General features: G+C 40.3%; 2 protein-coding genes across 8 annotated transcripts in view; one reads left to right on the forward strand and one right to left on the reverse strand.

The window, feature by feature from the left end:
* PACS2 (phosphofurin acidic cluster sorting protein 2) overlaps nt 1–15,400 on the reverse strand; it is a 91,971-nt gene extending 76,571 nt beyond the window's left edge. For 2 of the 7 annotated variants that reach the window (XR_012086644.2, XR_013544674.1), the window contains exons 1-3: nt 15,058–15,257; nt 3,613–3,700; nt 1,093–1,182 (exon numbers count right to left, since the gene is read on the reverse strand). Coding sequence is in view for 4 of the 7 variants with exons in the window: in XM_072998320.2 (XP_072854421.2) it covers nt 1,093–1,182; nt 3,613–3,700; nt 15,058–15,197 (318 nt within the window). In the remaining 3 variants the exon portion in view is untranslated. Of the gene's footprint in view, nt 1–1,092; nt 1,183–3,612; nt 3,701–15,057 lie in introns of all 7 variants that reach the window. The other 5 variants (XM_072998317.2, XM_072998314.2, XR_013544673.1 and 2 more) reach the window with 4 other exon arrangements.
* A 17-nt stretch (nt 15,401–15,417) lies between these two features.
* Nucleotides 15,418–26,739, forward strand: SEC22B (SEC22 homolog B, vesicle trafficking protein). The gene is made up of 5 exons (XM_020814592.3): nt 15,418–15,636; nt 16,119–16,228; nt 17,399–17,559; nt 18,760–18,906; nt 24,530–26,739. Exons 1-5 carry the CDS (start codon nt 15,562–15,564, stop codon nt 24,682–24,684), a joined length of 648 nt encoding a protein of 215 aa, XP_020670251.1. The 5' UTR covers nt 15,418–15,561; the 3' UTR covers nt 24,685–26,739.
* Nucleotides 26,740–26,817: the final 78 nt, after the last annotated feature.

Raw genomic sequence — 26,817 nt, forward strand, 5'->3', positions numbered from 1 at the left:
ATGTACATGCTTTCGAACTGCTAGGTTGGCGAGGAGCTGGGACAAAGCGATGGGAGCTCACTCCTTCACGTGGATTCGAACTTACGACTGCTGGTCTTCTGACCCTGCAGTACAGGCTTCTGCGGTTTAGCCTGCAGCGCCACCACATATATATTCTACCAAGTAATGCTAAAAAGCGAGGCACTCCAAACAAAAAATTCTAATGTTAAAAACTAGAACTCAGATCAGCACCAAATCTAGTATAGTGGTAGAAGACAGTCTGTTCCTGTTCTATGCACATTATGGGGACATCTGGGCAAAGGGTTTTGACCTATTTTTTTTTAAGTAACACTATTTACCCTCATGCAGAGCCAAGCAACCAGAAATCTCCGTGAGATTTAAAACAGATGAAATACATTGATAAGAGAAAATTTGCATACCTGGGGAAAAAGTATCCCTGGCATCCTTTTTTTTAATTTCACAGAAATTAACACATTCCTGGATGTAACAGACCTTTAGCAATTAATACCTTTTAAGCCATTATAATGCTAAGTTTATCTTTCTCTTATATGTTCCCTAACATTCTAAACCGATTGAACTTTGGACCATGCCACTCTGAAAAGACTCTGAAAGAAAGTAGTCAACTCCTTCCTGGCCAAACACTTTAAATTGCTTTATGTGAAAATATTTTAAAAGATTTTTAAAAAGAGAATAATATTCAACAGCTCACTCAATCAAGCTGTAAGATTACTTGTGTTTTTTTTGTTTGTTTTGTTTTGTTTTGCTCTGTGTCTGGAGATTATCGCAAAGAGTTTCGGACCTGAAGTAAAATCCAAGCAAAAGTATGCTGTGGGGAAATCTTCTAGAAGAGATTCACTTGAAACAACTGGAAATCCTGCAATAACCTTGTAATCTCTTCTGGCCCTCTGATTTTATAGGAAATGAGATCAATAAATGGAACCATACACACATGTACAGCATATAAACATACATAGGCATGCACCCGCATGTGCATGCAATAACATACCTTGGCCCAATTACACAAGACCATCCAACAATGTCCATGAAACACAGTAAGAGGCAAGTGCCCAAAAGTTAGTGTTCCTGCATTACCTGTAGAGAGAAGGTCAGTGCAAGTTCAGTTTCTACACGCCCACTAGGATGTAGCACAATTTCATGAGACCGCAGTATTCGTTTCGAGCCCTGAAGAAGAAAAGACAACACACCTGCTAAGACGGCACAATAACTTATACCCCAGTTCATACAATCACCAGATCCCTTCCTACAAGAACAGCTGATGTAAACTTGTTCCCTCCAATGCACACCTTCTTTAACGTATGGAACAACATACTTGGAGTTACATTACAAAGCCTGTCACAACTGCTACATGCTCACAGTCTACCAGCTGAGGTCCTTATCCAGGGCATTCTATGAGAATACGAGGCACCAAGTAATGAGATTTCATCAACCAAAAATATGTATTATTGCAATTAATGCACCTTTCAAACACTTGTACCACACACTACACATTTTAAATGTTGGATGCCATCCAAGGGACAGCCTGGTATTAAACAGGCAGTGTTCTGCTCCTTGCAGTGAAACCTAGAACACCTGCTTCCTAAAAAGCTATTACTTTTTATAAGGAAGGAGATCTATAATGAATACAGCTTAGAAATTAATTAAGTACCTAATTTGTAAAAGTGTCCAGAATCAAGAGATTAGATACAAAGAGAGATCATCATCACCAGACCTATACAGAACTGCTTTTCATCATCATGACCATCAATGATCATGGCAGGTTGCTGCCAGTGCCCTATGTCACCCATACCTACAACAAATTATTCTCAGACCAAACAAGTAACCTTTGGGGTAAAAAAGAGGATGCTGGCTGGCTCCAGCAATGGTAAGACAATTATATATATATATAGGTCAAAAGAAAGTAATATGAATGAGTAACTTGCAATGTTCAGATTTCTCTCATTTGTCAAGCTAAATGATTCGGATTTCAGAGGCTCTCTGTCAGAAATAAAAGATTCCAAAAATGAAAGCAAGAGCCTTCTCTGTGTTGTTTTTCATACACACCAAAGGTTTCATCCCTAACCTCCATCTCAAGGTTGACAACAATAATAATCATAATTTTGTGGGCTATCATGTCAGCACTGACTTATGGTGACACTCTCCAGGGTTTCTAAGTAAAGAGAACTCAGAAGTGGTTTATCGTTTCCTTCTTCTGGGAGTGACCTGGGACTGTGCAAGTATCATAGTATGTTAAAAGAAATACATGATTAAGAAGAGATTTACCCATGTGGTCTCCAAAACTGATTTTCCTGGGAATACAATGTCTTATCTCTAATAGCAGTAATAGCTATAAAAGACAGAATTGTTCCCATCACATTTTCTGGTCTTTAAAAAAAAGGCTAAGTCTATACCTAGTAACACCAGCAATTTCAAAAACAATTGTCTCCACATATTTTTCTTTGGCACCAACAAGGAGACGTGTCACAGGACCAACGCCTCCTCAAGGCTCCCTTATTATGGCCACACATTAAAGGAAAGACGATGCCACTTTCCTTCTCTGCCCATGCTCCTTTCCAGTATACTTGAAAGCCATAAAGAAAGCTTCTCTTGCTGTTCCCTCTGACCCCTTACAAACCCCACAGTCTCCCAAAATCCCACAAAGGGCATCTCTGGAGGCTGAAGTTTCAGTTCATCTCCCTTTGTTCGCTATTCATCTGATACATACTGTTTATTCATTGATTATTCTTTTATTTTAAATATTTTACCTCGCCTTTCTCCTTAAAAATGACCCAAGGTGGCTTACATCCTTGAAGGACAATATTTAAAGCTGAAAACAAAGTGTATACGACAGTGGTTTACACCATTAAGAGACAAAATATACAGCTAAGAACAATGAGTATAAAGAGGCAGCTTACATCATTAAAAGACAATATTAAAGCTAAAACAATAAACATGCAAATACTAAAAAGGAACAAATACCACTCAGAGATGGTAAACATGAAATACTAAAGAACCAGTCAGAGCAGTAATGCTTAACAATCCATCTGAAAGTCACTGTAGTCAGTCATTCATGTAGGCAGTCACTGAGAGAAAGCTTGCCTGAAGAGAAAGGCCTTTTCCTGCTTGCAGAACAGCAAAGATGGGGCCAGTGTGGTCTCCTGTGGGAGGGAGTTCCAAAATCTGGGAGGAACAACAGAAAGTCTCTCTCCTAAGCCTCCACCAGATGTACCTGTTAAAGTGGTGGGACCAAGAGAAAGGCCTCACCAGATGATCTTAACACCGAAGCCAGCTGATAGTGGGAGACATGGTCTTTAAGTTAGCTTGGACCCAGGCCAGTTAGGGCTTTATAGATTATACCTATAAAGGTATGTAGCTTTGATAAGTACCTTTTATACCTGTTTATATTTTCCTGCTACAAAGGTCCAGGATAATTGCCTACTGCAAAAAAAAATTTCATTTTTCTGAACAAATCACATTTTCTACATATCAGGCAGAACCGAATTTCTGAAGCCTAAAGCAATGTCTGGCAAGTTTTTTGTTATTAAGCTATTACAACCTTCTGACATGCATAGTATTAAATTATTAAATTATTATAGCCACTCAAATTTTAATTACCTGCATTTTGACTGCAATTACCACAGAAATTAGATCCTTATCCAGCTCTTTTAACACTATCAGCTTCTTCAAAGTCAAACTGCACAACCTGCAAAGCAAAACAAGTATCCAGCACTCAGTAATTCCAAAATTTGACTCTAGGGAAATGAAGGCAAAAACACAAGCTAAGCCAAGAAATTAATATAGGAAAGAGCACCCAGAAGACTTGAACACTTTTAAATAAAGGATAACTTCCCTTACTACAGAATTCTTTATACATACCTCAATTCAGGATAAAGCAAGCTAGACAAATGAAACAACCAGCCATATACATAGGCTTTCCATTATTTCCTACACAAAATTCTTTTTGTAACAGAAATACTGTCAAGATATGAAGGAGAACCTAAACCCCAATTTCACAAGCAAAGTCTCTCCTTCTATAAACTTATAACTTATTGATTGATTGATTGAGCTTATATGTCGCCCATTTAGACATAGTCTACTCTGGGCGGCTCACAAACGCGTAATAAAAACAATTAACATAAAGTAACGGTTTCCTACATTAACACAAAACAGAATAGATAAAGAGAGAGAATTACATAGAGTCTGGAGGGAAGGCCTGTCTATATAACTAGGTCTTGAGTTGGTTTTTGAAAATGCCCAGCGAGGGGGCCAGACGAATCTCGGGGGGGGGAAGCGCGTTCCAAAGCCTGGGGAGCCACTGCCAAGAAGGCCCAGTGTCTTGTTTTTTCTTTCCAGGCCTCCCTCGGCGTTAGGCTCCAGTCGTCCCTCCTGCCTAGATTGGGTGATACTTGTAAGAAGCATGCAACTGAAAGTTTTACTCAGGGCGTGTTTATTTTTACTCCATTTTAATCTTTTTTTAAAATAAGTTGGTAGAGAAAAATTAATAAAGACAATGCTTATTTACTTAGCAAACATAATCCTATTTCCCTATTAAGATCATGAAATATATCATGTAACTTTCCCTACAAATGTACTAAATCCTAGGTCTCACTACTCCCAACCAACATCACCAGTCCTCTTAAGAGATGATGGGAGATGGTTCAAAATTGGAGGCCACCAAGCTGGAGAAGGCTGATACAATTCTGAGAGCATCTGTGCTTTTGCCAGGAGATTGGCTGAGTGACAGTCGTAAAGTAGGCACTTCTCTGCCAATACTGAGACCTCCTGGCACAAGAGGCTACCAGTATAACCAGGAAAAACACCATCAACATAGGTGCAATGCCCTTGGTGTTCACTGTAGTTTAAATATGGTTATTAAACAAATTCAAAGTTATGCTTAAAGAATATTTACTTGTTACACTTTTCTTTTCACAATTGAAATTAAAGCAGCATATGTGAAATTCTCCAGAAGGGCTCCCAAGCAAGCACTTACTAGATCCATACCCAGCTAGCTTAAACATAGTGGCTCTCTTCATGTGCCTTCAAACCATACTTACTTAGTGCATTTGGACCTGAAAGTGCAAGAAAATATTGTGCCCTTAAGTTTAGATCTTGGAGGCAAGACGCATACAAGGCACTGAAAATATTTACAGTCTAATTTTAGCATGTCCCAAATGCTGTGTATATAAATATGTCATCTCCGTTCCAGTTTCCCCAGTCTGACTTGCACTATTTTCTGTATTATCGGAAAATTCTCCAGCAGCTTTCCCCAGTTGTTCAACCATATTTTAGTTTTCACCTATTGGAAAAAAAGAAGGCAGGGGCAAAGGGATGGCTGAAAATGGAAGCTACAAGAACAGGAATAAGTTTTAATAACCTACCCAAGAATTAAGATCTAGTGAGAGGGTTCTCATTTGTGTCACCTTGTTGGGAGCAATACACTATATAAAGACACAGAGGTACGCCTTCTTAGCTATGCCTCCCTGACTATAAAAATGTCCCACTTTGATCTCATTTTAGCACCAAATTAAAATGTAAGTGTGCACCAAACTTTTGGTGCTTCAGCTTTGGCTTCCACCATTGTGGGCTTTATTTTGATTATGTTAAACTTTTTAAAATTATTAAAGTTTTTTCATAGTTTTTAAAATATTTTTTACTTGCTGTGCTTCCTGCTTCAATCATTCCACATGAAGATAGCACTATTTTAAATAATAAATATAACTTGTTCGTTTGAAGCTTTCCCCCACCTAGTGATGTTAAATCAAACAAAATAAAAACATAAAAGCAAAGACAACCAAAAAAGAGAGCATTAACATTGTCATTCTTCAGACTCATGTACACAGAATTAACACAAATTAAAAAATTCCTAACACAATCTAGTTCTTCCAGAAAGATCTCTGTGTACTGCAGTTAAGAAATGGTATATTTAATCACATTTGCCTATATATAGTAATAATAAACCAGCTATCAGTGACTAGCCTAACTGCAACAATGCATCAGACACCACCCTTTTGTCAAACTTCAACTCTAAATCCCACACCATTGTGTGATACTGACGAAGGATATATGGATTATTGCTTTTTCATCCGTAAACTCATATTAATTATGCTACCAACAATGACAAAATGATATAGCTGTAATGTTGTAAGCCGCCCAGAGACCTTTGGGTAGTGTGGGCGGCATATAAATAAAATAAAATAAAATAAAATAAAATAAAATAAAATAAATAAATAGCTGTATTTGTACTATCTAGCAATATGCCAGAAAATTTGTTCATTTGCCTTTGTTTGTGTGTGCGCTCATGTGTCTCAAAAGAGTTTTGCAACAATAAGAAATAGAAGCACAAGATTTTACACAGACACTACTGAGGTCCCATCTTAAATAACTGGAGTACTGTATTTATACCTTGATTGGCAATGCAGAAGCAAGCACTGGCACACTATGGTCTTCTCAACAAAACAACCAGAGCTGGAAATGTGGGAGCCTCCAAGGACTGGACTGATTTTCCAAATGAAACAGCCAGTCAAATGTACAGTACATCTTGGTTGGCCATGCCGGTTGAGGAATCCTCTGGGAGTTACAGTTGGAAGAAATTAGGTGGATGATTTTAGAAGTTCTAATCTTCTTACCTCAAAAGACCTCTAAAACATTAATAACCAGACACATAAAATTGTGCAGAGATACTACAGAGATCCCAACTTAAAAGAACCGAATGGCTTATATCATGACTGACTGTGCTAGTGAAAAGATGCTGGAAGCTATAACCTTCTTACTGAACCAAGAGCATGAACTAGAAATGAGATTGTGTAGATAATACTGAATGCCCAACTCACAAAACTGGTTACATCTCAACTAGCAATGCTGGTTGGGGAATTCTAGGAATTATAGTGCAAGTAAGTTAACTTGGAGATTCTGGAAGCTGCAGTCACTGTATCAAAACGGTAAGGACTAGAAACATGAAATTATACATTGTTTCTACTGATTTTCTAAATTTAATAACCAGATGGATTATATCTCAATTTGCCATGTCGATTGGGGCATTCTGCGGGTATAGACCAAGAAGTTACATCTCTATTCAGGCATGTAATAATAACCATCCCATGAGCGACAAAAAAAATTGCATTCTGATTTAAAAATATGACTGGCCTGTAAATTCACAGCGATGGGGCATTTCTCTTGGGATTTGCAAGGACTGATAATCTGGACTCATACCTTATCTTTGATAAGCAGCCAGTCATAACTATGAAGTTGAAAAGAGAGGTTCTATACGAATGCAGCAAGTCCTCAGCCCTCATTTAAGTCCCTCAAGGTAAAGTATCATTACAGAATCCAGGCACAGAGCTAGACTAAAACATAGGCATTCTATGACACTGTTGCTGGGTGAGGCCCTGGTCACATGAGGGAAATGTTCTCTATTTCTTCCGATACTTTCCATATCTCTGTTGTACTGAATCGTGGACATGTGGTTTATGTACTGGGATGGACGTCCCAAGAACTTGCACTGGTACCGATTTATTTCCCCCTCTCTGGATTGTTATGGCTGGCTATACCATGGCATTTTCTCTCTTGCTTCAAGGGGCAATTTAGCTCCTTGATATAGGAGTTTGACTCTTCCACCATAGTGATCATTTCTGGCCCCGTTCGTTCCAGTCACAACGGAACTCCACACAGGGAGGTGGACTCACGTGCACGAGGGTGGAGGCCCCCCTAGCAGAGGTTACATACATTTACCAATGTATTGCTGCATTGGGCATGAAAACTTTTTTTTAAAATTAATATGCACGCCACAGTAACAGCGGCCACCTTCCTGACTTTGATTCTGAAAAGAAACAGGGTAGGTTGTGCACACAGGCAACCCTGGAAAGGAATGCACTGGTACAACAAAGGTACAAAATAACACAACCCTCCCGGTGATGGGGAAATGTTCTGCAGTTACACTGCTGGCCAGGAAAATATCTTGATCTTGACTGTGTATCATGTGACCCAAAAAAAGCCACAAACTACCTGGGGGGTAGCAAGAAAACATTTCCCTCATGTGACCAGGGCCTGAGTTGAGTATCCCCCAGTTTCGAACACTTGCTGCATACCTTCCCCCACCAATGAATAAAAACACAGCTGTGACAAGAAAAAGTTCCAATACATCTACTGATATCTGGCAAGGAGATTTGTTATTTTTCATTCCATTCAGAGTTAATGTACGGGGGGGGGGGGGGGGGAGAATGTGCCATACTGGTACAGGTGCTTGGATGAAGAACATCACATCCCTCTGATCAGAGAGAAAACAGAAGACAATTGCAACCTGGTCCCTACCATCTGCATGAAAAGCCTATTGTTTACTGAGACAGCAAACAGACGTGCCTGTGAAAGAGATTTATGACCAGCTGTTTTGCAGTCAAAGCAAGGAAGAGTTTACACTGAGGATTCCCTAGAAGAGAAAATTGATTTGCTAGGGAACAAATCCATTTGCTCTGAGGATTCCCTGGAAGAGAAAAAGGCTTTTCTAGAGAGCAAATCCATGAACAATAAATGTGGTTTTGTACATATTTCCAAATGATATTCCTGCATACTCACTGACAGAATCAGGGATGTGGAAAATTAGCAACTCAGTACACCTAATTGTTGTGTTTTGTAGAAGTGCCATGAAACTCTAGAAGAGCTCTTTCAAGGTGGTTCTCCACATCTGAAAATGAAGATGAAGACACACTGTTTAAAACAGCTTAAAGCTGTTGAGAACCCGAATGGATAAAAGTACAGTTCTAGAGCAGCTTTCGGAAATTGACTGCAGGAACACATACAAGAGAAGAAGAGTTTCATCCAAGCCAGAATACCTAGAGATGTGAGGGCGGCAAGGACATGCTCACCTGATATTCTCCAAGGTTAACCAAGAAGAGACAATGATGTCCTGAGAGGCAGAGATGGAAGGACCATGGGCTGATATCCATGGGTAATTCAGTATAGAGCAATCAAATTATTCAGAAACTTTCAGAGACAAAGGATGTAATCAAAGCATCAGTGCTAGAGAACTTTGAAATATTCTTCACCAAGACTTTTCTTTACCAATATAATCAGTCAAATGAACAGAATCGTGCAGCACATATTCAGGCCACAGAACAAGAGGAATCTTATCCAAGTCAAAGTGTGAAAGCCCTCTTATAACAATTGAACTCAAAGCACACACTGGATTAATGCTTCTGGTGGGAGTGTATTCTAGACAACATGAAGTCTAAGTGGAACAGCAGCACCCAATCTCAGGGTTCTCCAACTTCAGAGGATTAATGAGTGTGATAGTTCCATATATTTCAACAGGGTCGGGGCATCACTACCACTGCCACCCATGTTTTGTAAGTCCAATGGCATCCTGAGTAGATCCCAATCACTCTTAGATGGAATAGGTGCCTCCTCTTCATAGATCACTGAAACTAACTGATCTGTTCCAAGATAGAATAAAGGGTACATGATGTTTCAGACCAGGGTCTGGCTTGGGTTGTGCGCTCCAATCTCAGCTTCTGCCTGAGCAAGCATCTATATCAAGAGGGCACTGTTATTACAACAATAAGGCAATAGATAAGAAAACCAAGAGACAATGCACCAATGAAATTTGCTTGCAAAGACAACTGCAGCAAACAAGTGACATGGCTTAGTTGTTTGTCAGCTGGCACAAAGAATGGCCTTTCATGGGTAGAGCATTTCCCTTAGCAGAGACCATCAAGTTTTGGGGGCAGAAAATTGTCCACTATAACATTAAGGTTGCATCTTCCTGCAGGTACATAACAATAGCGCTTTTACTTCAGGGTTCCTGTTGGTTTCCGCATTTCCTGGATTCAAAATAAGGTTTTTATTATTCTGAACTGAAAATAACATCAGTAATTTTAGTCACAAAAATACATTGTGATATCCATACTAAAGAGGCATCTTTATCAGGCCAACCAAACAGGTACAAAAAGTATGCAAGCATTTGAAAAAACAATTTTTTCAAGACGTTAAAAGTATACAGGAGAGAGTGACCATGTTGTACTAGAATTCTTGATTTCTAAAGAAACCAAAGCAGAGTGCAGCCACACATATATGATAGTATAACCTAGTAGTAGCACCATCCAGCTCAGGACTGTGCATAATTCAAGATTGTGGAATATATTTCTGAGGTTTGTTGCGGGAAAAGAGGCAGAAGATCCCTGATATTCACCACCTGAAGAATGATATAAAAACATACACAAAGAATAGCACTATTTTGAGAGCAGGAATTCATTTTGAGTGTGAGAACTAAAGGGAATTCACTGCCCTTCACACCACAATCTGCTTCTCATTACCTCAAACTTTCTTCATATTAACAACATATACTAGGGTGAGGAGAAGAGTTATATCATTGTTGATGCAAATGAACAATTGAGAGTGAGAAATTCTTGCCCCTGTACTGTAAGTCATCCATAAATCTACTTGCAGATTCAGCAATCTTCTGCCCACCTCAGTCCAGCCCACACCTCACCAGCTTGCCAACAAGAATATCATGCAAGACTTTGTTGAAAGAGTAAATGAAACCCAGATATGCATTCACAACATTCCTTACATGTATTAGCTACCAAATTTGTAAAAAAAGAAGAAAAGGCTGGCCTGGTGCAAGATGTTAAGTAATATATACTAGCTTTTGTGATCCCAATATTTCTTTTATTACAAGCTGACTGCTTAATGGCTTATTCAAGAATCCTTCCAGTTAACACCTGCAACCTGGCTAGTCAATAGATAGCAGGAGCCTTTTGTTACTTCTAGAAGACAAGGACATTTTCCCACCTATGATTCTGCAGAACTCTTGCAAGAAAGCTCCTGTCCTCTTAGGAATTAAGACTGATAGAAGCTCTGACTTCAGTATCACCAATAACTTAAGATGCAGTTTGTCATCTCCTGATGACTTCAAAACTACAAAGGACAGTTCTTCATTCAGCACTTCAAATATATGGGTGTGAGTTCTGTGCTGTCAAGTTGGAACCAACTTATAGAAATCCTAATAGGGTTTTCAAGGAAGGTGAGATGTTTAAGGAGTCGTTTTACTAGTCCCAATCCCCCAGTGAATTTCCATGGCCAAGTGGAGATTTGAACCCTGTTCTCCACAGTCATAGTATATTACTTTCTCCACTGCACCACATTTGGAATCCTCCAAAATATATGATCCATACTTAAATGACAATGGTATCTAGAATGGGTCCAACTGAAATGAACATATGCCATATATTTCGCTCAGAGATACATTAATATGAAAGACAGTTGGAGTGTACAAGGGAAGCTGATAGCTAAGGTGAATTGGTCAAAGCTACCATACTAAATTAGATTCATCATCTTCAGGAATTAATAACCACATCAGTAGAAGATTACTGGTGATTCCAAAGATGACACAGAGAAATTTTAGAAGGGCGGGCAGGGGAATCAGAGACAACAGTCGTAACAATCCAGCTAACTTTTGTTAGTATTGTGCAATAGAAGGAAGCAATAGTCAACTACTTCTGAATGCTTTATAGCTCAAAATCCCTATAATGGCCATCTAAAAATTAAATGAAATGCAGCATTGAAAAAAGAGAGCTCCTGGTTGGAAGGCCTTCAATCAACTGGTGAGTAAATTGAAGTGAAACAAGCAGCTGTACATGCGGTTAGGGCTGTACTGAAAACTCCAATCAGATAATCAAGCTCAAGAAAACCTCTGGAGAAGAATTTGAAAGCTACTGTGCAGATGTCCTGAAGGAAATTAAGCACACATAAAAAGAGGATGTGTTGCTATCATAGGTAATTGACATGCAAAAAGAAGTAAAGAAAGCAGAGCCAGACCTCAGTGATTGTGCATGACTGTACCTATGGACATCATCAGATGGCTAATATAAAATTTAAAAAATATTTAACTGGAAGCAGAAAACAGAGAAGCTCTGTTCTTTTTGTAAACACAAGACCAAGAGCAAACTGTACAAAAGACCACAGAACATTATTGTCACATATTAGCATAAAGGTGAAGAACACTAAAACAACCATAGTGCCAAAATATAATTTGGATAGCATTCCTGAGTACAGTACTGTAATTTAAAATCTACGTAAAGAACAGATTGATCTTACTAAACTCAACTGACGATAAACTGAAAAAGTGAAAGCAAGACTGCAGTTGAACAGTGCACACTCTCAGGGTACCCCAGAAGAGGGGAATGGTAAATCACTTTTGTGTATTCTCTACCTAGAAAACATTGGAAAAGATTGCCATAAGTTGGAAATGACAGTGCAAACAATTATTGTTATTTGAACAACAGAAAACAAAAATATTACCAGGAAACAATGCAAAAACAATATTCCTTTATAATTAAAGAAGCAATTATAAAATTAACACTTTAAAAACAGATGAGAAACATAATTAAAATTGAATGGAAATAGATCAGAATGCTAAACCCAACTTTTCACAATTTGCACACAGGAGCAAAGGGAAATATTATCAAGAAACAGAAGAGAATGATAACACAAGAAAAATGAACTATCTCTTTTATAAGATCAAAAAAGATCAAATGGGATTTTAAACCAAGATTTGGAATTTTACAAATGGTTCCATCAGTTTATTATGCAATAGCCGAGATTGTAAGTTTAACAGGAAATATAGTATCTGAATAACAGAAAATAGAGAAAATGGAAAGAATGTGCTGAAGGACTGTATAGAAGAGATGCAAGGATCACAGATTCCTTCAGAGAAGGAACCTGCAATTCTAGAAAGTGAAGTGAAAATCATTGTCAAAGCACTTGGGAGAAATAAATCACCTGGAGTGGCCAGAATACTAACAGAACTATTTATTTCAAACTACAGAGACAGATTCTATTAAAATTATAAGAATTATGTCAACAAATGACAAAAGCAAAACAATGACCCAAAGATTGGAAATATTCAATTTCCATTCCAGTCCCCAAGAAAGGAAACACCAACAACTACAGTAAATGTAGGACTCTTGTGTCAATTTGCCATGCAACCAAAGTGATGCTCTAGGTACTGCAACAAAGACTTTCACCATATACAGAGAAAGAACTGTTGACTGTTCCAGCTGGATTTGGAAAAAGAAGAAACATTAGGGATCATATTGCAAATCTACATTGGCTACTGGAGTTTAGCAAAGAAGTTCAGAAGGAAGTCAAGCCATTGACTGTATGGATCATGAAAAGTTACTGGTAATTCTAATGCGCCACAACATTAGATTACCCTAGTAACAATTAAATTCGTTCTACACTCTGAACTAGAGATGGGGGATATTCATATACTAATACAAGTATCTCCGGCAGAGCTGGACCTAATGAGAGTCTGGCCCTGGGACCGGACCATCCACTCACACCTCTTGCCGTGGTGCTGGTCCCACTCATCCTGCCAATAGCACCTAGAGCACTGCTCTATTCCTGCTCCGCTGGCCACTCCAGGCACAAGTCTCCCCGCAGGGCTGCTGACTGGCCAGCCGAGCAGCAAGAGAATGGAGGTCAGGAAGCCGTCAGAAGGACAAGTGGGACCAGTGCCACAGCAAGACACATGAGTAGACGGTTCAGTCCCCTCATTAGGTCCAGCTGTGTTGGGGATATCTGTATACAAATACAAATTTCCCTAGAGACTATTGTTAGGACCGAATTTGGACAGAACAGCTTTACACTGGTAAAGATAACAGACAAGGGTATGTTCATCTAACACAGAAAACTGGATTAGTTCAGATTAAAAAATGTAAATTTTTGAAAGAAGATCAATAACAAGATGTGCAGATTCACTGAAAAAACTCTGGCAGCTGTTTACTGGCAGAAAATAGCAATAAAATGACTACTGACAAAGGTTACGGAGAGAAAATTGCAAAAGGAGAATTATAGCCAAACATTAAGATGACAAAAATAGCATTTATGGAAAAATTACATAACTTTAATTGAGATAAAGATATTAAAATTGTTAACATTTTCTATACCTTGATTCAACCATCAATCCAAAGAGAGACCATGGACAAGAAATCAGAAAAAGATGACATGAAAAACCAACTATGAAGAAAGCAGAAAAGATCCTGACATGTAAGGATGTGTCACCAGGTTGGCTAAAAGCATCTGCACCATGGTATTCAACATTATTTTGCACAAACTGAATACTAGATGATGACAGGAAAAATGATCCATTCAAACTATGGTGCTGTGGGTTTATTGGATACTACGGACAACAAATAAATGGGTACAACTTTAAAACAAGCCTGAACTCTCAGTAAAAGCTAAAATGAACAAACTGAAACTATTATGCCCTGGACATCAGAAGTCAGGATTCAGGGAAATGACTATAAGACTAGGAAAAGTGGAAGGCAGCAGAACAAGATGACTTGACAAAGGATGCATAAAAATCAATGATTCTTTAAAAATCAAATATATGTAAGCCATGATTCAAATCACAATTTAATTTTTTTTAAACTTGATTTTTTAAAAAAATTAAATCATCATCAAAAAAAAAAACCACCCAATTTTTGATTTAAATCCTTTCGACTTGAGATCAAATCCACCCTGCTCTGACATGAGGCGGATTCACTCAGTGAAGGAAGCCACGGTGTCTCGCTTGACAGGGCTATTCCTGACGGGACCCTTGGGGAGGTCCCTCCTTTGCACAAGTCAGAAGCCACTGGACGGCTCCGACCCCCGAGGAATCTCTCACGACACCCGCGGGACTTCTTTGGAAAGGCGGGTTTTCGGCCGAGCAGGGGTAGCAAGAGCAACGCCTGAAGCCCCACCTGCCCGAAGCGACTCCAGGGAGCCGTGTCGGAAATGGGTGGCGGAGCCACGATCAAAGCCGGGCATTCAGGAAAGGTGCTCGGCCGGGGCGTCCGGGACCCTTGCTTCCCAAGACCGGGGCCATGCATGCATCCTGCAAGGGGAGGCGGCGAGCAAAAGGGAGGGTGGGGAGTCCAGCCTGCGGCGACGGGCTACGAGCACAGCACCCCCAAAACAAAGACCTGCGGGCAGGAGAAATCAAGCGCCCGGCGGCGGCGGCTTCCCCCCCCCAATGGGTTTCCGCTAGGCAACGCCGTCCCTTCCGCACCCCGGCGGACTCACCGCGGGACGCAGCTGGGGCTCGAACCGTCGATCTCCCAGGCCGCGAAGAGGTTCATAGGCAGCGGGCTGTTGGACGTCCCCACCCCGCCGGGGAGGCCGCCGGAGCGCCCGCGCGGCTCACTCCCTGCAGAGACCGCCATCGCCGGAATGCCCTGCAGCAAAGCGGCGGCGGCGGCAGGGCTCTCGGCTGGCTGGCTCGCGGGCGTCAAGCCACGCCCCCTTCGCCCCGCCCCCCGCTCTCTCTCCTCCGGCCGCAGAGGCGCCTCGGAGGGGGACGGCGACTGAAGCCGGCGAGCGGCGCCGGAACTAAGGTTTCCAGGGAAAGTGGATTCCGGCAGGCGTGTGGGCGGGACCGGAAGTAGTTCGGAAGGGCCTGCCTGACCCCCGGAAAGTATTTCCGTCGCTTCCGGCCAACTCAGTCTTCTCGAGACTCCAATTCATCTTGTGTGGGAAGAACTAGGGAAGGGGTCGCGGTGGAGGTGTGTGGGGTTTTTTTGAGGCAAGATGGTGCTGCTCACTATGATCGCGAGAGTGGCCGATGGGCTGCCTTTGGCCGCTTCCATGCAAGAAGACGAGCAGGTGAATATATTCGCTGGGCGGCCGCTTCCTTTTCGGTCTAAATAAGACTTCAGAAATTACCCTTGAGAGAAAGCCTCTCAAATGCTCCAGAGGAGCCGTACATGCATGATGTCGGTTGACATACACAGATATTTGTGAAATGCCTTTCTCAGTCTAAAGGTTGAACCTGCCCTCCTCAGCAAGTTTACTGGGAAGTAATCCTGCTGCGTTGAATGGCATTCCCTTCCTACTGTTGGGAGACTGCCGTTTAAATGGTTGTTGGTTCTTTCGGTTTTAATTGCCAGAGGGTTTGGAGATTAACTCGGACTGGAAACGGCATCCTCCTTGTGTGATTTTCCCTGGTGTGTATGCGCAGGCAGTGACTGTTGTGTGAGTAAGGTTGAAAATGACTGGGCTGGCTTTCCTTCTGTTGTGAATGGTTCAGGGTCTCGTACCAGCAGTTGGTCAGCATTACTCTTATAACGGTTCCTATTGTCTTGTAGTCAGGGCGGGACCTGCAACAGTACCAGAGCCAAGCCAAGCAGCTGTTCCGCAAGCTCAATGAACAGTCTCCAACCAGATGTACCTTGGAAGCAGGTGCTATGACGTTTCAGTAAGTACTGCATGACTCAGGAAGCTCAAGACAAGAGTTGTAGGTTCTGTGCTTTAACAGAGAAAAACTCATCCGGCATGTTTTAGCTAGAGGCCTGGTGTACTACTCTTTTTGAAGGTAAAAGTAGGCTCTAAGAATGTTTGAGATATCAGGCTCTTTATTATACAACCGTAAGTTGTATAACCTTTTTACTTTATCATTTTACACTTTTATTTTCTTTATATATGCTTGCTTTAACACGAGATCCAATAAGACCACACTGCCATCCACAACTTGTTCACAAAACAGCCCCCAGTCAACTCTAACAGCATTAACCCTAACTGACACACAGCTGTTAGTGTGTTCAACTAAAACCTCTATCTACCTCTTTCAGAGACATACTGTATTCCACTTTTCGCAAGCAACACAATAGCCTCAAGAAGAAATGGAAGACTGGGGCAATCAAATCTGCATATGTTTCAGTAGCATCACCAGTGTAAAATTTCATGCCCAACAACTTATATACAAAATATATTTATACTGTAAAATATATTGGAATTTTACACTGGATATGCAATCATCCTAATAAGTATCATCATCATCTTAGAACTTCAGAGCTGTAAGGGACATTATGAATCATCAAGTTCAGCCCCTGCCAAGGAGACACAGTTGAAAATTGAACTCCCAACTTCTGGCTCCATAACCAGATAGCTAAACCACTAGCTAGCAATTTCTGTCAATTGAAGCTATTTAGAAACCTAATTGGCAAAGAGAGTGGGGCCACAGGACTCAGAGATTACATATTCCCTCCCTAGCACCAGCCCCTTTGAAAGGATTCCATATTGCCATCAGCCTTTTTAAAAAGCTGCAGCTGGTGACAGTATATCTTTATTTGAGAATGCTAGGAGTAGGTGGCCATGTATGTAGTGATTCCCTTTCTGACATGAATGCAGTCCTTGAAACAGTTTCACTGGAGCAATGACAAAAGCCAACAAATTTTCCCCGCCTCTCATGTGAAGCATAATGAGACATGTGATGTACATACTATTTTAGACAAAATATAATGTATAGTTATTAGAGCTATAGAACGGTGTGCTGTGAGTGCCTGGTGAAAAGAGCATGAAATAGTTTGAACTATGGGAACTGATTTCTATCAAGCTGTTGTCTCATTTATTATATTCTCTTTTGCAGTTATATAATTGAGAGAGGAGTGTGTTATTTAGTATTGTGTGAAGCTGCCTTCCCCAAAAAGCTGGCTTTTGCATATCTGGAAGATTTGCACTCAGAATTTGATGAACAGCATGGGAAGAAAGTGCCAACTGTGTCCAGGCCCTATTCTTTCATTGAGTTTGGTGAGTTTTTTTCCCCCTTAAGTTTAACTAAGAGCTTTCCTGTCACATTCCTTTAGTCACCTTCATGGCTCTTCCTTCATGATGTTTTGACTGGAGATCAGCCATGGGACTCTTTTCATGCAGACCTTGTATTCCACTATGGAGCCTTCAGAATCACCTCACATAAGCTCCATGAATTATTTCCTGACATCTGCACCACTGAGAATAGGCACTTTTCTTTTTAAGTTTTCTTGATGATAGCAAGGAAATTATGCTCTATCTAGAATGTTAAATACAAGTGTGTGAGAGAGATGGCTGCATTTATTTATTTATTATTGTGTGTTTGACTGTTTACTACTGATGTAGCTAGTCAACCATGACAGGGAAATTAAGATGACTAATTGCCTATTTTCTCCTGAAATGCCTTGAGCCCATCTGTTGGCAGAAAGGCGGGGTATAACTTAAGTAATTGGACAGAATTTCTCTGTAGCTCACTGGATATTTTCTGCATGCCAGATGCAGGTAAGCTATCTCAGTAATAAGCCAAAATTACTTAATTTAATAAAGCAAATATAGATTCAACTACTTCAGTGTGCATATTGGCCTGAGTCCATAAGTACTTAGAATGATTTTTTTAACCTTATAGCTCATTGTATTGATATAAGTATCAAATAATTAACCAGTTATACAGGTTGATGCTTATTATACTGAATCAGTCTGATGACTAAGAGAAGTGGTTGGGAACACAGTTTAAACTCACATAACAAATCAGTAGGAGTTTGTCTTTATGAAAAATCCACATTCTCTGGATGCTTAAAGAAAATTATTTTTTCATCTCAAATATTTAAAAAGAGAAATATATGGGAGTTATATTTCATTCTTATAAAGAAAATATTGTATCAAGAATGCTACTGGTCTTACATTCAACATCGTTATTTATTTATATTGACACTAAAGCTGATCTTTAAGCTCAGATCTCTCTTGGGACTTTCTGAAGAAATAATCATCTACATTTGTAGTGACATTTGAAAAGGTTGGTTTGTTTTTGAGCTGTGTTCTTGCTACTACTTTGGAAAGATAGGTCAGTGGTTTAGAGAGGGTAGAGTGACTGGCAGAGAATGAAGTCTGGCTAAATATGTGGAATGGATGTCTCAGGTGTGTACATTAACAGATTTTGGAAGGAGGAAAGGATTGTTCTTGATCAACTCTCTCTTGTTCCAGATACGTACATCCAGAAAACCAAGAAACTTTATATTGACAGTCGTGCAAGAAGAAACCTTGGCTCTATCAACACAGAGTTACAAGATGTACAGAGAATAATGGTAGCCAACATTGAGGAAGTCTTACAACGAGGCGAAGCACTTTCAGGTACAAGAATGATTGAGTTATTGCCCCTTTTGGAAAAGATTAGATAATTGTATGTTCTGCATGTTAATCTGTCTCCCCATAAGAATAGTGGAAAGTTGGTCCTTCCTAATGAAACTCTCTGCCTCTTAGTAATGAAAGGCCACCTCTCCTCATGTGCCTGTGTGCACTCCACACATTGAAGTCTTTTCTAAGTTCATCTGTACTCAGAGATGTGGCAGAAAACTGCTAGAAAGGAAGCCTGATCAGTTACTGTGCCCTAAGTACAACATTTTCACTAGTATCATTATGAAATGTTTTTATTATTTATTCAGCTGGCTTGATAGCTCACTGAGTTAGGTATAAAGCTGCAGAGCCAGAAGTTCAGTTCCCCACTGGGCCTCCTACATGTAGAGCCAACCTGTGTGGCCTTGGGGAAGCGGCACAGTTATACAGCTACCCCCACTTCTGAGTACTTTTTACCTGACCCTGACCCTAAAAAGGGTCGCCATGACTTAATGGCATTATTATTGTTATTGTTTTTTATTTTATTTTATTAATCTGATTGTGTTGATAATTATTTTATTCCTTTCTAAATTATTGAACACTAATGTTAGGCCACTTTTCAGTTTCATCATTAAAATCCCCCCCCAAATTTTGCAAAATAAAAGTTAGCCGTATATAATAAAAAGTTATTAATAAAGTGATAAAGCAATGATCAAACTATAAAATATGTTAATGCAGTCACCAAATGCAGTTTAATGATTAGGAAAGTCTCTAGCAAACCAACAAATCTGAAATGCACTGTGCCCAGGCGTCCCATACCTGATATCTGCCACCCAGATATCATCAGACATTGCAGATTCATATTTTAAAATTTTCAGATCAGTCCTGATTTAGGCAGAGATAGGATTTATCCAGTTTACCATTTGTTCCATAGCACTGATCTGTTTGTAGCATATTATGCACACTAACAGCAATGTATGGGTAGTAATAACACATGCTTCTATTGTGTTGCCTGACAACATTGAGTTTATTCCACAACCACTTTATATATATGGGATTTTATTATTATTTAATGGGAAAGGAAGGTGTAAGCCTATAAAAATGTAGTGAAACTACATTCTGAATTTAAGAGACAGTGAGAACAAATTCTACCTTTGCATATACATTTTCTATTATGTTCCCACTTCATCTGGAGAATGTGTTTGATTTAAACGCATTTGCTAAAGCATGCAAGCTGGGAGTTTTATTTTTGTTCTTTGTAAGCTGCTCTAGTAACCGTTTTTAGCTTAAGAACAGGATGAAAATCTGTAATCCCTGAAAAAATTCAGTTCAGTTTATTCATGATTCCATGTTTATTGCACAAAAGAAACATACTGTTTGAAGACTGGTGGAATGGCTGCAACATGGGAAAACAAGCTGCAACTATGTCAGGAATGCATATCCTTAGAGAAGCCATTCCACTAGGGGAAGGAGCCAAACCGTAGTTCCCAACGTTCACCACCTTTTTCCTAGATTGGGTGAGATGTAGAAGGTGCATGACTGGGCCACTGTGGGCAAGCTTCTGTCCCTAGATTTCCAATTACGCACTTGTTTCAGCTTAAAACTCTTTGGCAGTGTACTTTGGACCTTGCACACCAGCCTCACCAGGTAGGACACCCAAATAACAACAAATAGCAAACAAAGCCCTTGTGGCTATGGCATTTTCTCTAGGCACTCTCACTCTTGCCCCCAAGAATCACACTTGGGTAAAATATAAAATATTTATTCAAAAATAGTAAAAAAAAAATGTTACAAAACAAAGTAAATACAAAAAGATACAATTGAACTGGTTAAATGCCAAGCATCTAAGTATTAAATAAGCTTCTGTAAGACTTTCCCATAAAACAATAAAATTATTAACTAGCTAATAGTTTTACTACTTAATGACTAGGCTATTCTAAGTCACCATGGCTAAAATCTCCCAATCAGTCAATGAAGGCTTTAAATCTTAAATCATTCATCTTCTCTCCTCCAATTTACAAACATGCACCCTACTTAATCCCCCTTTCTATAACTTAAATCAAAGTCTCTGCTTCGTGATGCTATCCAGTCAGTATACAGTCCTTTATTCGCAAATCCACACCCAGCTTGTAACTTTCCACAACTCCCGTCTCTCGTTCCTAGGCTGGTAGGCCATTAGCAAGGAATGTTATGTTTATCAGCCCTGACATACTGTATGGCCTTGGGTCTTTTTCCACAACAACTAGGTCTCTGGCCGAGATGAAACACCTGCAGGTCCTGGGAAACAAGTACTACAAAACCCATATCCTCACAAACTATAATTTGCCTAAAAATAATCTAGGTTGAAGAAAGCACAGTATTGTCCAGATGGAGCAGCAGATGAAGAGAGAGGCAGGTTTTCTCCCCATTGCAGGCATTATAATTCTTAGTCTTAGTCCTAACTTTGGGGTTGCATCTGTAGGATGCAGGGTTGCCTTTCTGCTCTTTCAGGCATCTTAAAAAACCCAGAACCCAGCTCTTTCCCTTTCTGAGAGGTTGGGATAAAGGCAGAAGAGAGATCTGCCAGGTTGTTTTTGAGATACTTGGAAATACAGAGCAAAACTGAAAGCCTCTGGAGGTGAGAGATGGCTTGTCATGATGATGTGCTTCATGTCCAAGGTTCCTGCTAAGCTAGGTGTGCGTGCATGACTCCACTTCCTTCCACAGAGCTCTCTTCCTTCTCCACGTGTGTTCTGGATGTGGTGGAACCCAGTGCATGGGGGGGGGGCAGAGTCACATGCAGAGAGAGAGTCCTGCCCAGCAGGACTGAAATTTAGAGGGCACGTTGTTCATGTCCTAGCCTTCCTCTTCAGGCTAGTGGACAAGAGGCTCCTCAACAATTGCTTTGGACTTCCAAGGCTCCCTGAAGTTCATTGCAACTACAGAAGCAGGTCTACCTTTCACCACTTTGATTGATTTATTTTATTTATTTATTTATTTGATTTATACCCCGCTCATCTGGTGTAAAAGACCACTCTAGGTGGCTTCCAATATAGTAAAAACAGTGAAATAATACAAAAAACACAAACAATTGCATAAATCATATTGTAATAAACAGAAAAGTCAGATATTAACTAGAGGGAAGGCCTGAATGTATAGCCATGTTTTTAATTGACTTTTAAAAGTGTCGAAAGTGGGGGCCGCGCGGATCTCAGGAGGGAGATTGTTCCAGAGGCGAGGAGCCACCGCTAAGAAGGCCCGGTTTCGTGTCCTTTCTTTCAGGGCCTCCCTCGTCGTTAGGCTCCTCAGCCTCACCTCTTGGCTCGTGCGGGTGATCCGAGTAGATCTAGGTGGAAGCAGCTGTTCTGTCAGATATCGAGGTCCTAAACCATTTAGGGCCTTATATGAAGCATTAACACTTTGAAGTCAATGCGGAAACGGATGGGCAGCCAATGCAATGCGGCCAGAGTGGGAGAGATATGTTGGTATTTTCTCACTCCAGTGAGGAGTCTGGCCGCCGCGTTCTGCACCACCTGAAGTTTCTGCATCAGCGTCAAAGGGAGCCCCACGTAGAGCACGTTACAGTAGTCTAATCTAGAGATTACGAGCTTGATGGAGCACGGGGGCCAGAATCTTATTGGGGAAAACTTTCCACATGTAGGCAGTTGTGAAAACAGTTTTCCTTTTTTGCTTGCCCCTGTTATATGGCCAGGGGTGGGAGCAGGTATGCCACTATTCTAACAGTGACTGAGAGGAAGTGCACCTGACAGCTTGCCACCAAGGGAATTTTGCCCTTGGTGTTCACAAATTTTGAGTTGGCCGCTAAGATCAAAAGAATCCAGTCTTGACAAAGATGGACAATCAGGTTTCCCTCATATATAATAAATCCTGTTGGTGGCAGCTTCTGAATCAAGTAGTTTCCTAAGTAATTACTACTTTCTTTATCAACAGGGCAGGAGGCATAAGGTCAGGCTTAGAGATGAGCACAACTTAAGTTGGCCTGGGTTGATGAAATTCATCTGTGCAACACCTCAGGTGCCAAGCATTCCATCTTCCCACCCTCCAGCCAGCTACCCTGCTCACAAGCCTCTGCATACTGCCCAGTTGTCCTTCCCTGGCTGCCCAGGCTGGGAAGAAGCTCAGACTTCCCTTCTCTGCCTCCTCTGGCAACCAACTACTCAACAGCTATGCAGGGAGAGTCCCCATCTCATCTCCTTGTATGAGTGGTCGGCTGCCAGAGAAGGCAGGAAAGGGAAACTCAAGCACCTTCATCGACTGGGCAGACTGCAAAGGAGGACAGTCTGGGTGGTACACAGAGACTTGTGAGTAGGGCAGCCAGCCGGGGGGTGGGGGAGAGGGAGCACACAGCACTTTGGTGCCGTGCCAACAAATTTCGTCACCCCGGGCCGACTTAAGTCATGCCCATCGCTAGTCAGGCTGGATTGCATAGAAAGGCCTCTCTATAAAGAAAAGTCTTCAGAAGCCTTTTGACTGGGAGGGAGGGAGGAAGGGAGGGAGAGAACCAGGTGCATCTCCACTGGCAGCTAGTTCCAAAATGTAAGTGCCACTTAGAAGAAGGCCAGTCCCTTGTGGCTGACTTCCTGGACTCCCTCAGAGTGGCTACCTGGAGGAGCAAGGCTTGGCGGGATCTGGTGGAATGGGTAGTTAACCTTTGGGAAAGATGTTCCAACAAGTATATAATTACATTTATTATAACCAAGACAATCAGTGTTTCCAGAACCTGCTGGGTAATCTTTTATTCAATCTGGATTCAATCTACAGTAATTTATCTTAACCTATGGTAAATTCACAGAAGCTAACTTTCCGTCCCTTTCCTCTCCACACATACTATTCCACATAAATTAAGAGGCCTCCATCCAATGGAAAGGCTTCTCAGCAGAGATATGGATGGTGAGGAGAAGAGGGCATAGGAAACTTGTTTTCTATTAATTTCCTTAAATTAACTTATACTACAGTCCAAAGCAGTGTCTCTAACATAAACCTCTCTTTGATATAAAAGAGAGTAAACAAATTGGTGCTTGAAAGCCTTCTGTAAGAATGACTAAAACTTCAGGTTTTAAGTAAGACTGAAGTTAGACATTTAATATCAAACATACAGACAAAAATTCTGTTGCACAATTATGCAGATAACATAACTTTTGAATATAAATTGCCATAAGATAAGAAATCTCTGTAGACTATCTGTTGCATACTGAATTACACAACTTAGTGTGCAACAGATAATACCTACAGTAGTACCTCGGTTTACTAAAGTAATCCATCATCCAGGATGTTACATAATGCGGAAATTATGTAAACCAGAACGCAGATTGCCATAGCAACTGGGGCAGCGCTATAAACCTCCAGGTGTGATGTGTCCTTTTCCTACAGCGAAAACCCCCCATAAAAAACATAAACTGAGGCATTATTTCTTACGAATTTCGACTCATAAACCGAAAATTACATAAACTGAAGTATGCCAATACAGTACATATAGTTCTTAACTTTACAATACATGTTGTAAATAACAATAAAAGTTACTCCATTTTTTAAACTCTGCAACAGGATTTTGGCCACTGTATAAATATATGGCATTCTGTGCTCCCACATGTATCTTATTACACAAATTTAATTTTCACCCATTTTTATTCCTTTGAAACAGCATTGGATTCCAAGGCAAACAATCTGTCAAGTTTGTCCAAGAAATACCGCCAAGATGCAAAGTATCTGAACATGCGATCCACCTATGCCAAGCTTGCTGCCGTTGCCGTGTTTTTTATCATGCTGATTGTCTATGTACGATTTTGGTGGCTGTGAGTGGTTCCCAGGCATTAAAGATGGACAACTCGTAATATAGCAGGCATAAAGTTGTGAGATGCCGAGATCACAGGGATGTATATTAGAATCCCCAGTGGGATGCCCTTATAGTGAGAATTGCTGCTATTCTCCAGTGAATTTTTATTTCTAAATATCAGATCTTGCTGAACTCTAAGGATTTTTGTTTCCAGCTGTTGCACACTTAAAAGACATAAAATGTGTCCATCCAGCTAGCAGCACTGATAGGAGTATTCTGTGTTTGTTTATTGGCCCAGTTTTCTGCTACTCAGCACTGTAGCAGTTAGCCAAATTCTATCTGTAAATAAGCCCAGCCCTGGTAATAAAGGGACTCTAATGAACATTCCTAGTACTAGTGCCCTTTTCTTATTAAGAATCCAGGTCTTGCTAATTGAACAGAAATATTTGTTCAAAATCTGACACTTTATTAGATAAATGTGGGTGTAGTTTGTTCGGTCATTTTATATTGTCAGGTATCCTTCCTTGTGACACTAACCCTTCTCAATATGATGTCCTTCAGATACATTGGGCTACAACTGCAGTCGTTCCCAACTAGTAGGCAAGATGTCTGAGGATGTGTAGTCCAGCACATCAAGGCTGCATTTATAGCATTGTTTAAGTAAATATGCTTTACTTAAGCAAAATCCATCCGATGCTAAGTAAAATAGTGAAATAGTTGTAATAGAATTAAATCCAATTTCACTTCAAAAATATCCATGTTCTAAGACATCTTTCGGGTATAACACAAAATTGACCGCATTTGAGGATTGTACAGCAGATAAACCATAGTTAAGTGTGATGTGAAGGAATGACAATGAATCTTGTTCTTATGTACTCTGTTCCTCTTTTTCCTGCCAAGAGGAGGAGTCTGGAAAGTTTACTTACATCTTTATTCAGCCGTATTTTTGTCATATCATCTGGGCTGATAAACTGGAGTTACTTCTCAATATGGTTACTTTCAAACAAGCAGACTTCAGTAAATAGAAGCTAGATTGTTAAAATTAATCATTGTTAAGATTAAGCACCATTTGTCCACTTTAATAATTTAGGAAGACATGATTAAATAAAAGTGATCATGTGTAAGAGGACGTATCAATGGGGAGTGTGCTAGCTGCAAGCTCACTTTAGTTTGTTCACATCACACTAAATATTGATTTGGGCTAAAGCAACACTTCCATATAACTTATAAGGAATCATTAAGTGACCCACATTCGTCTGAAAATTTTATGTGCTGCTTTGCTTTCCCCAGCCTATAAAATGAGAGGGCAAAGTAGAGTCTTTCAGACGTTACTGGACTGCTACTCCTAGTATTTTTCACCATCATTGGCTGTGCTGGCTAAGGCTGATAAAAGTTGCAGTCAACCAATCTGGGAGCCACACTTCGCTTGCCTTTGCTATAATATCTGGATTCTTCTCCTTTAGAAAGGACTTGAAGAGCAGGCCTCTTTCTGGAAGCTTTAGCAATTTGTTTTGAAAAAAATTAAGTTCTTTTGTCAGTCTGTTTGTTTCCTAGATGTTTACTTCCTACTTCTGTGTAGGAAACTATGAAAAAATGGTTGTGGGACAGAAACTGTTGGAATCATAAACTTCATAAGAAGTGTGTTTCTTTGGAGGACCACTAATCCTCAGACAAATATTGAGGAAAAATGCAGAGATTTCTTGATAAAAAGCACATGTGTTATGTGTGTGCTATAAGAGGGCAAAAATGAAGCTACCCCCCCTCATTAACTCTCAGCAAAAGTCTCCCTAAATTTTGCTGCCATCCCAAGGCTGGTAGAGTAGGACAAAAACATTTGTGGCATTAAATCTGCCCCTGCTGTCCACATGCTGCTGTTTTACTGCTGACAATTTGCTTCTAAATTCCTATTGACTTTCCCACTTTAATATATATAAGTAATACAATTATTCTGCCAGGGAAATAGAATCACTTCTTCAATTTGATAAGGCCCAATAAATCCTTGGCATTGATTGATAGCTCTTTTACTAGTTGTCTGTTGCCACCCAATTGTCAGCAGTGAAATAAATATGTTAAATTTGTTTCTTTGTTTCATTAGACTTTTCTAACCTTACTGTCAATTTCCTAAAGACATTGCCTGTATTGCTGTCTTCTTTAAG

Source organism: Pogona vitticeps, chromosome 4 (genome assembly GCF_051106095.1).
Source record: "Pogona vitticeps strain Pit_001003342236 chromosome 4, PviZW2.1, whole genome shotgun sequence".
Lineage (NCBI taxonomy): Eukaryota > Metazoa > Chordata > Lepidosauria > Squamata > Agamidae > Pogona > Pogona vitticeps.